The 11,611-nt window shown below is 41.0% G+C and overlaps 1 protein-coding gene across 8 annotated transcripts in view; it reads right to left on the reverse strand.

Annotated features, from left to right (window-relative positions):
* foxp1b (forkhead box P1b) overlaps positions 1 to 11,611 on the reverse strand; it is a 217,816-nt gene that overhangs the window by 99,834 nt on the left and 106,371 nt on the right. For all 8 annotated transcript variants that reach the window (XM_047346868.1, XM_047346867.1, XM_047346873.1 and 5 more), the window contains one exon: positions 10,266 to 10,435. In XM_047346868.1, coding sequence (XP_047202824.1) covers positions 10,266 to 10,424 — 159 coding nt within the window. In that variant the 5' untranslated portion in view covers positions 10,425 to 10,435. The remainder of the gene's footprint in view (positions 1 to 10,265; positions 10,436 to 11,611) is intronic.

Below are 11,611 nucleotides of genomic sequence, written 5' to 3' on the forward strand. Positions count from 1 at the left end.
AAGATTTAATCAGTAGGGGATAAAAATCCTATGTTAAGAAATGTGTGTTTTTAACTAAATAGTTTTCCCTTTTGCCAGTAGGCCAGCACTTCTGTCACCTTTCACAAGATTGGAGAATACAGATCTTTGACCAGTCGTCTTTACACAATCTCTTCAGATCATCCAGAGTCCTGGCTCCTCTCTAATGTTCTCTCCTCTTTAAATTTACCCATATGTTGACCCCTTTCGGTTTTATTAGCTGCAGCTGCAAAATTTGCATTTAAAATCTCCTGCTCTTACAAAGAGCCCATAATGCCTTGCACCTCAAAAAGTCTCACAAGGTACTGTGAACCCTCCCCCTGAAAAAAACAGGCCCACAGCATCACAGATCCTCGACCATGCTTGAGGGTAGGCATGAGGTGCTTTTTTACATAATCGTCATTTATTTCATCCACACAGTTCCAGTTAAAGTCTCAGAATTTGGCAAACTCAACATGTTAACATTTGTGATGGTTTTCTGGCATTACTCCCAAACAAATGTTGGCATGTGGATAGCGTCTGATGGTTGTTATGGAGACTCGCTGATCCCAAGATGCCTCTCTGTGCTGCAGTTCTCTAACAGTGAGCTTTGGAGATATTAACATCCTGCTCACTGTGCCTGGTGACAAGATAAACATGAATCCTTGTGTACCCTTAGTGCCCACTGGCTAAAAGAAATGAGCCTGTGTGTCATGTCATTTCTACCCCATGAAAAAACATTTGTTGTCTACTTACTGAGTGTTGGATTTTTCTGCTTTTTCTGTGAGAGAAAAGATGAACTTATTTATGGATTTTACATGTCTTTATAGGAGTTGTCAACAAATATTTCCTCCCATGCATACCTTCATTTTATGTGATATTTGAGAGATGGTGTGTTAGGATGCTTTCCACAAGAAGATTAGTGATTAACCTTTGAGATATCAATCTGTTTTTTGTTTAGTTTTTATCTGAAAGACAAAATTCTGTCTTTCGTTTATGGAGATTTTAAATGATCTAAAAAGCTCCCTTTTTTTTTCTGCCGATGTAAAACTGCAAATTGGCGTCAAAATAGCAGATCTTCAACAATCAGTCAGTGACACCGTATAACAGGTTGTGTCTCCTAACTTTGGATAGGTATGAATATGCAGAGAGAGAAAAAAAAATGAGTCCCAAATTAACTCTACTCTAACAGAGATGTCAAGCTGCTTTCAGTTGGATGAAGTAGTCACAGCAGTCATTCACACTGAACCGAGCGCAACCAGTCTTGGGGTTCTAACATGAGCTTTCAGATGGTTTCTGGTATCCTTTGGGAACACGTGGCTTCAGAGAGCTTCTGGGATTTAAACTGTGAGGCGTAAAACCAGCAGCTCTGCTGTTCGCTGACCTCTCCATTTCAAACAGATGTTAAGTTGGTCTTTGTTCAGCTCAGTATAACGAGGCTTCCTCTGCACAGGACATTTGGGTTGGAATAAGGACACAGCACATGATAAGGGAATGGTAAACACTGAGTTAAACTGTGTTGGAGGTTTTATTTTGCTGTGAACTCCCCTGGTTTTTATGCACCCCCCAGACCTTCCACCCAGCAGCTTCGGTGCGTTCTGCACGGTACCAAGAACGAGCACTGATCTCTATTACCCACATTGCACCGTTAGATCATAAATAAGATATAAAAGCCAGGCTCACTACAGGGTTTCCACATTAGCCTTCCTTTGTAGGTAATGTCCTCCTTGCAGACATGTCTGCCCCATGTGCTCCAGCACTTCTACACACATGCATTTGTACACACAAGATTTTCTTAGTCCAAAATGAATGTTGGCCAGGCAGCTCTGCCTTGATAACCATTCAAATGTTGCACCAAAAAGATGCTTTTAGTTGCAACATGGATTAAGCTTACAGAAACAAATATGTGTTTGAAAGGGAGACGGTCTCAGTTTCAATTTCAATAGCTCATTTAACCCTTATCTGTCCAAATCCTTGGGGTCTATTCTATGTTAATTGGATCTACATTGCACTAGCATTGGGGGTGTTAACAAGCACAGTCTATGAATATTAATTACCCTGAAGTTTTCTGCACAGGAAAGACTTCACTGATACATATTAATTCTATGAAGTTTTTAAAGTAGTGCTCTCATTAAAAATGAATAGGCACTGCTCTTGAATGTTTTCCCAGGAGGAATTGTGCATCCTTAAAGTCTATCCTTAATAAATTGGGTCAGATTGGTAATGCTTAAAGAAAAGCTTCTCCCTAAAACAGCATTATTACTCAATTAAATGTAAACATTCCAATATGCTGAAGAAAGCCTCTTGTTTAAACTGTGTTTCGACAATGGCCACTAAAGCAAGTCATGTCTGGTATGTACTTTCCCAACCCAGAGCCTCACCCCGAGGCCTGTTAAAATGGTTACTTATTTACAACACTAAACACACTGGTTGCTCAGCTAAACAGCGCAAAATTACTTTGTGTGCCTGTGTGTGCATGGATGCAGATGTGTGTGTGTGCATCTCGACATGGTGCATTCAGAGGCGGATGTTGGCACCGCTTTAAATAAAACATTGAAGATGCATTAGTCCTCTGGCTAGCTGAGGCCTCCCTCTAAGCCATTTAATACTGAACTAATGCAGACGTGGTTCCCTGTCTGCCTCCAGCCAGCTGCCTCAGACACCTGCTCCAAGTTTAGAGTTGCCCACTTCAGCACAAACACGCAACGCCGTGGTCATCAAAGACCATCCGGGCAGCGCACAATGAGAGCCACTTCACTCTCGCTAATGATACCAGCATGCACATGCAGCATTCAAATAGGAAGTATCTGTTCATGCCTGTGTCTTTCACTGGGTACCCATCTGTAGGGGTTTAGCATTAGAGCCCTTAGAAAAAAAAGACTAAAATGACCAATCAGGTTAGGATAAGCAGAACAGAACTGATGATGAAAACTGTTAATAACTCCATGCTGGCAGATATTTTTTTATTGGAATCCCATAGGCACATTTCTTTACCACAGAGTTTGAGTAGAAAACAGAAAAAACAAAACCTAAAGCGGGTAAGAATGGTCCCACTGGTAGGTATGCAATGACACATGGTTGCTACCAAATGTCCCGCTGTGTTGCATTATTTAATACTCCCCAACACATTGCAGAACAACCAAAACCTCATGGTACAAAATAGTGAAGTGACAAAATGTAAACTATCTTTTTTTTTATTTAACTTTTTCAGGGTGCAATAAGTAGCCATCTGCCACAGGTCGTAAATATGTACTCACCTTGAGGTTTTATCGTTTAACGTATTTATTCCAAATTGCTCTGTTTTACTCTTGAGAGCTTTCAATCTCTGCCTGTTAGTGAACATAGAAGATTCACATGGAAACTGCTCTGTCTTTAGTAATGCTAACTACGTGAATTGCTAATTTAAAATACTAAAGAGAATTTAAATGAGTAAAACCCTGTTTTAAGGTAACTTCTCTCAAACAGACTTGGCATGACATTGTCTTGGCTTCAGATATAAATAATAACACGGCAGGAAGCTGAGAGATGTTATTTTTTGTCCTTGAAGAGAACAATTTGGTATTGACACGTTAACATTTTACAAAAACCAGAGTTCGGAAACCAGCCACTGCTCTCTAACTGGTGCATTTCCAGTTTGGTAGTATCGTTTAGCCTTATTAACCAAAACGTTTTGTGCTCATTTACAACAAGCTTTATTTTTTGTTGTTAAGAAACAAGTTAATTTATTCAGAGAGGACATCTGGGGGATTTTCCAGCTATGGTGAGAGATCTTTGAGTGTGCTTGTGTGCGTGTCCATTTTGATTATGGCAGTGTCACGCAATTCCTGTGATGCCCCTCCTGCTGCCCACATAAGCAGTATGTGTAAACAGGATGTCAACACAAGAAACACACTATTTTAAACCAGGGGCTTCGGCACACATGCAACCTGTGCTTCATCTCTTCTCAGTTGGAGGGCAGCGGCTGGAGGCAGACTCAACAAAACGGATGAGTTCAGAGGCAGGGCTGTCTTGGATAGCTTCCATAAGACAAAGCAGAGGTGTTGGCTGGTTTACCTCCTGAAACCTCACTAACAAAAGCTGAATGAGAAAAGGATCACAACAAAACATAAAAAGGCTCCTATGTTTAAAAACCAATGTGAGTCGAGGTACAGGAAAAAGGAGGCCGCGACAGAGACTTTTCCCCTCACTTTAATATTTCCCTTTTTTTCCACAACATGGCGATGCATCACTGTTCCATTTTCACCTTCATCTGTGTGATTATTAATCAGATCACACATCAATTGCCAGAACCAGCAAAGAAATCCAGCCTGTAATAAAACTGTCATGTGCTGTGGTATAAAGACAGATGTTGCAAGTTGTGTGATAACATAATTAAACTGTTCTGTGAGGGATTCCATGAAATTATTCAAATTGGACGAGCACTATCATTTTACCAATAAGCAATTTAGGGCAATATGCAGTGTCATAACACTGATGTTATCCTCTCTCCCAGATTTTTCCAATAAGCCGGAGCCTCGGCTTGGCTTCCTGTGGAAATATGAACATAGCGTATGAAGATACCTGAGCAGTGGTCGAGAAGGAGAGTTATGAAAAGCAAGGTTATTTCAGTGTGATCTGCTGTTTGTACGTAAACAGACCTAACTGAATGTTAGGAAACGTAACATTTAGTCGGGAAAAACAATCCAAGCAGGTGGTCAAACTGCAGCCACAGCACAAGTTAAAAGTACTTTGCACTGCTCATACTGTATATGTATTCAAATATACATTCACTTCAAATATAATGGATTTTTTTTGTGTGTTTAACAAAATTTATTTCCCTCCAGGCACTGGTAGCTCTTACTCTTCTCCTCTTGTCCTCGCCAGAGAAGAGATATGAGGCTGCAAACACACTCTGGCCTCCTCTCTGACTTGCTGCTAACACCTCAGATGCTTCAGTCATGCATTTCTAATTCTAAAGTAGTCCTAAAAGCAAACAAATAAAAATCCCCTGAAATACTCAGTTCAGGTTTGATCAGTCTGAGTATTTTAGATTTCAAACTAGAGAGGACCAAATGCAACCCAGACACATTAGAAACTGTGAAACATGTTGAGTTTATTTGTATTCAGATATCAGATTCTATTAGCTCCCAATTTGTTACATTCAGAGGTCCCAGAGGAATCCCAAGTTTAAAATCCAATATGGCTGCCACACATACAAACGTAGTGAAAGCTGAAGGTGTAAGCTATTTAGTAGTACTCTGTTTGAATCTCATTAAACTTGGAGTAGATGTAATGCTGTAAAACCTATATTTGTGATTTTATTTCCCTGTTTGAGTAAACAAAATGCTGAAAGATTCATTGTCATCACTGTGTCCTGCTACAGTTGGAAAATCCCACTGATTTAAACTTTGCACTTTGAACCCACTTCAGCTGTGACCTTATTCCCAGGTTTGAGCTACAACAGCCTTTCAGATCAGCGTTTTCATTTTTCTGTCAAGTGCTTTTGTAACTCGGTGCTGTCCACTAGCCTGAAGAGAAGTCATAAACAGTCGAATCTGCCAACAGAAAGATCTACTTCCTTTTTCACTTCAGAATAAGAGCTTCAATCATAGATACAGCAGGGTGTCAAGCTAAAAGCCCTTCTGATCACACAATAACAGCTTTATTATAACTTCATTATAAATTTACTTTGACATAATATCGCTCATACTGGTTACATCGTAGCGTTCTGGGATGAACAGTTCGCTCATGAAGCACTTCTCTCTAGAGCTGGACAGAACAGAGCAAGGTGATGGTGAATAAAAAAGGGCCGTTTCCACCTTGTGAAGCCTCTGCAGGGATCATGTATTGCATTATGCAAACGAGAAATGTTTGCCCACTCAGCTCTTTGTGCAGCCACAGTAATGCATGTCACTCTGTCCTCTCTCTACACGCAACAGGACAAGCACCTCGGCCAGAACAAGAGAAAAACAAATGCCCACAACTGAATGGTTTACTGTCAAGACAGAACAGAACTGCTTGATAAAGTATCCAGAAAGAGTGGATATCAAACCAGAAGAAACCTTTATTTCTCTCTTCAGAATCACTGAGAGAATAGGATCAAAACAGGAGAATCAAAGCTGGGAAAAAAACTCCCCAAAAATACAGGATATTAAAGTTTAAAGCCCTCCAGTGAAATTGTGAGTGATGTAACAACGAGAATGAGCAAACAGGTGGGATACAACTGACCATAAATCACAGGAAATATTGGCAGGAATATCCTGAACGCAGCCGCTTCAGAGTTGATGAAACGGCCCTATCGTTATTGTCATCATCACGAGTGTTGCAATGTGTTTATCTGACAGCTGCAGCTTCACAACACAACTTCCCGTTACAAAATCATTTAAATCACAAAACAGGCTATTGCAAAAGCGATACTCGTTCATACAATTGGGCTTGGGTGTTTTATCCCCCCCGCCTCCCTTCAGTATCTTCACTTCCTCATGTGGATAACGTTAAACCACAACTTCTGCGGCGCAAACAAAAACTGAGAGTAAAATAAACACTCAGATTCTGTGGCGGGCATACGTTACCAGAGAAAAAACTGCGGTCAACTGTCGTCTAAAAATTAGACACTTTGTGTAATATTAGGAATTACAACAAGATGCATGAAAATATTTATTTCCACACCAAAAGCTCAAAGCATTACAACACAACCGATAGTACACCGAGTTCCTTTTACTGTGAAATCTGCCTAATTTCAACAGTTTATGAGGGGAAAAAAAAGATAGGCTCTTTTTTCCACTCCTGCTTCTTAACAAACAGTATTTGACTTACTAATAAAGATGCTTATATCAAGCTTATGGTCCACTTCCCCCAAATCTGACTAGTCTACAAGATGAATTCCCCTGTCAGAATCAAGATGATCAAACAGATTACAATTATTTCACCCTCCATCTTTATTAATGAGGACTGTCTTTCATAGTTATGTTCTCTAATAAGAATAAATGATATGCCACAGCCAGGTTTGTTGTTCCCACTTACTCAAGGGACTCTCAGACGTTTCCCCTTTGAGCCGGAGGAACGTTGGAGATTGATTTTTGCATCACGCTTGGATGTTTTGTGGAGAACAAAGACAAAAAAAAAGCCTCTGTGTGTCAGTTAAAGGTGAATGAGAGCAGGCAACGAATAGAACTTGAAAGAAAAGACTGAACTGCCGCAGAAGTGAAAAGTCACCAAATGATTGTGAAAGGATCGTAACTCCCTGAGGACAATTAACACGGTTCTTTGTGCATGAATGAAAATCCTGAGCAAGTCAAACATGCAGATAGAAACATCGCCTGTCTGGTTGTGTTGCCAGTTAACAGTAGCTCGTTAAGTAGCCTATCAAAGTCTTGTGGCAGGAGCTGAGAGTGAGACATCTCGCCTTTTGTCTCCATCAATGTCATTTATCAACCCATACAATTAATACGCCTCCTGTTAGCTCAAATTCAGGCCAAAGAAATTAACCATTGGATTTGTTCTTGATGTATAAAACAAAAAGAGCCAGGGCTCACACCAGAGGGCAAAAACTGTGACTGCAAGCAGTATTATTGATAAATCCAGCTTATTAGATTAGACCATATACAATATTGGGTTTATTTAAATGAGTTCAGACAAGATTCTAGCAGTACTTTTGAGTAAACAAAGAGCCCCTGATTTTTGTATTCACATAATAAAAATGTATAAATTTCAAACTGTGCTTTAGATAATCTCTGTTTGGGTTTCATTGGTCAAATCCAAATGTATAGAACGTACCAAAAGCATCCAAGCAGCCCTTTGTGACTGCAATTTTACAAGCACTGATAATGCCGTGACAGTTGTTATTTTGTGCACTTCTAGTCTAAAAACTGTGATGCAGCCCTGGGGCATCGACAGGAATCAGGAACTACTTCCTTTCTTACTTCAACGTGCTAGCTTAAGGAACTCACCTTGTTTTCCATGGATCATAAGAACAGCTTACATCTAGTTCACCAGACAAAGTCACAGGCGGACAGAAAATCTCAAGGCAGACTTCGCTTTGGCGAGAAATATCATGGGATTTTATTAGTGCAAGATCTGATACCGAGGCTTCTTAATACAACCCTAGTGACTAAAATATAATAACTTTAACTAAACAGACATTTTTATGCTGTAAAGGCAGCAATTTCTGGGTCGCTAAACAACCGGCAGCATCCCAGGCCAAACGGCCCCGTCCTAGTTGTTTTGTTTCCACCTCGTCTTGATGTCAAATGCACATCCATGTCATTCTCCAATCCCATTCTCCATCCCTCCCCCTGCCTCACATTTATCAAACTTGTAACCCCATTGTCTTTACGGAGCCAATTAGAACGTGCCCCTGGCAAAGAATGAGGGAAAAGTCAACAGGAATTAGGTTTCAGTGCAACTGTTTACTCAACTGTGGCCTGCAGTTATTGAAATTTTATCCATGGTTTTGTGTGACTACTGTGGTAATGAATTCAATATGGTTGTGCTTTTCTCACTGAGGACATGCTCACACTGAGCTGGAAAAAGGATAGGTGGGAGGTGGGATCAGGAACTGGGATGAGGAGGATATCAGGGGGATCCTGGGGTTTTAACAGCATAAGACAGAGGAGCCAGACACACACTGACCCATCCTTCCTACAGAAACGTATCCTGCTCAAAGTCAGACAATGACATTAACAGGGAAATGCTTTCATTGAGGACCAGACTTAGAAAATTGCAACACATGCATGTAGATTTTGGTACACTGTATGTTTGACTTCTACCCAGTTTCTAGAGATTCTACATATGTCTTGTTTAATTAAACACAGTTTGGTGCAATAAATTAAAGGACACCAAACCCAGATGTTCATGTTGAACAAGTTACAGCATCAAATCAAAGAGCTCCTAGAGTCACATGTCAACATACAAGGAGAAAAAGTAAGAGAGCACGTTGGTGGTGTTCATATAAGCGGCCAACCTGCAGAATGGTTCACTAAGATCTACAGGGGAAGTCACGTGTCAGGCTTCTGTCCTACCATCACAACGGTAAACATCTGCAGTCTGCTAAACTCTACTGGGACTTTACTGGAACAACATTCTTTGGTTGGATAATACTATGATAGAGCTTTTCAGCAACAAATAAAACAGGTGGGTTTAACACCAAAACCAAATATAAATATGTGGAAAAGTACATCAGGCCAACTGATAACTATGGTGGGGAATCTGTGATATTTGGACCAGTTTCTCTTCTAAAGGTCCTGGGAACTCTTTGAGATCCAAGATCTTAACTAAAAAGCACATGGTCTTTACACTTGGTCACTTGGTCTTTCACTGTGTTTTTTAATATGGGAGGTTTTCCACACAACACAAATGTCCTCAAATTAAAGGTTTGACTTCTCTGAATAAATTCATTGTAAGACTAAAAATAAATTAATTTTAAGGCTTTTGGAGGTATTTACCAGGGGTGCCAATAAGTGTAGAGGATGCTGTATCTATTGTCATGAAAATACCAAGATAGCTCTCCTGAAACTTGATAAACGAAAAAACTGAGTCACTGCTCTGCTCTATATCCAGCACTGCCATTTTCCCCATGTTCTGTGCTGGGGGACTGTTTCTCTCCACGTACACACTGATGGATGTGCTGTGACAACAGACAACAGACAACAGCAGAGAGCCTGTGCCTCATCACCAAACAGTTCTTGACAACAACCCTAGTTGTGCTGTCGGATAGACCAAGATAGCAGAAGACACACTGATCTTTTCAGTGCTGTTTCCTTAAACACATTGTCGTGTGCCACATATAACGCTGACACCAACAGAAAGAGCTTGTCTGTTTGTCTCAAGTCTGCCATGGCAAAAACATTTCAGCTTCCACGACCCCGTGGATCTCCACACCCTGGTGTTTGAGTGCGAGGCTTGTTTACAGGGAGCAGGAGGAAGATGCTGTCATCCGACTGGATATAATCATTTCATAACTGTCTACAGAGTCCTGTAGCACCTACATACTTAAATTATGTCTGAACAAGATGATACATATTTGATTAAAATGCAGATGCTCCGAGTAAGGATAAACACACTCACAACCAAACAATCACACAGAAAGAGCACTTCCCCTTGCTAAAATATTCAAAAAGGCCTCCATATACATAAATAATAATAATAATGTGTTTACGTGAGGGATGTACTCGGAGAGGGAATTAATTATTAAGAGGCACTTTAAGCAGTAGGTCAGGCCTGCTGTTGACAAGGCTTAATAAAGTGAAGACAGGTGTGAAAAGAGAAAGGGGGGGGGGGGGGTTTCCTACCTGGTGCTGCTGGAGATGCAGGAGGTCCGCAGCAGTCACCTCCACTGACGGTGTGGCACTTTTGGGCCTTCCCTCCCGGTGTGCACCCTCCATGTTTGCACCTCCATTCTGATTGGCTGCTCCATTACTCGTCGTTTCAGTGCCAGAGTCTTGCATCATGACTTAAAAATCTGAGAGGACAGAAGAGAAGAGGACGTAGACAGCTGTTACCGCTATCGAGATGGCTGTAAAAACCAATATGGTTTCAGAGGTATTGCTAGTGCTGTGTAAAGTCGTTTTAAAGAGATGCCAGAGAAAGTCCCTGAGTGACCAGAGTGTTTTCCTCATCAGTTCTGACTGGTGACCGGCTGACGGGAATCTAAAAAATTCTACGTTTTTCTGAATGCACCATATCAAAGCGCTACCAGGTCACCAAATCAGTCAGAGAAAGCACAGCTATTATACAGAAGCTATTTAAAATAAAACAATCTTTTAGGGGTGGGAATAAAATAGTTTTCTAAAGTATCACAAGCTTTATAATAATTAACAAAGGTCAAAACTTGATCATCTTAATGTTATCACAAAAGGTGGAGCTCTGAAGCTTGTAACTGCAGCACCCAAAAAGTCTATGGTGAACACGTAATGGAGTCAGAAGTACAGGGGTTGGACAATGAAACTGAAACACCTGTCATTTTAGTGTGGGAGGTTTCATGGCTAAATTGGACCAGCCTGGTAGCCAGTCTTCATTGATTGCACATTGCACCAGTAAGAGCAGAGTGTGAAGGTTCAATTAGCAGGGTAAATGCACAGTTTTGCTCAAAATATTGAAATGCACACAACATTATGGGTGACATACCAGAGTTCAAAAGAGGACAAATTGTTGGTGCACGTCTTGCTGGCGCATCTGTGACCAAGACAGCAAGTCTTTGTGATGTATCAAGAGCCACGGTATCCAGGATAATGTCAGCATACCACCAAGAAGGACGAACCACATCCAACAGGATTAACTGTGGACGCAAGAGGAAGATGTCTGAAAGGGATGTTCGTGTGGTAACCCGGATTGTATCCAAAAAACATAAAACCACGGCTGCCCAAATCACGGCAGAATTAAATGTGCACCTCAACTCTCCTGTTTCCACCAGAACTGTCTGTTGGGAGCTCCACAGGGTCAATATACACGGCCGGGCTGCTACAGTCAAACCTTTGGTCACTCATGCCAATGCCAAATGTCGGTTTCAATGGTGCAAGGAGCGCAAATCTTGGGCTGTGGACAATGTAAAACATGTATTGTTCTCTGATGAGTCCACCTTTATTGTTTTCCCCACATCCGGGAGAGTTACGATGTGGAGAAGCCCCAAAGAAGCGTA

Source organism: Girardinichthys multiradiatus, chromosome 20 (assembly GCF_021462225.1).
Source record: "Girardinichthys multiradiatus isolate DD_20200921_A chromosome 20, DD_fGirMul_XY1, whole genome shotgun sequence".
Classification (NCBI taxonomy): domain Eukaryota; kingdom Metazoa; phylum Chordata; class Actinopteri; order Cyprinodontiformes; family Goodeidae; genus Girardinichthys; species Girardinichthys multiradiatus.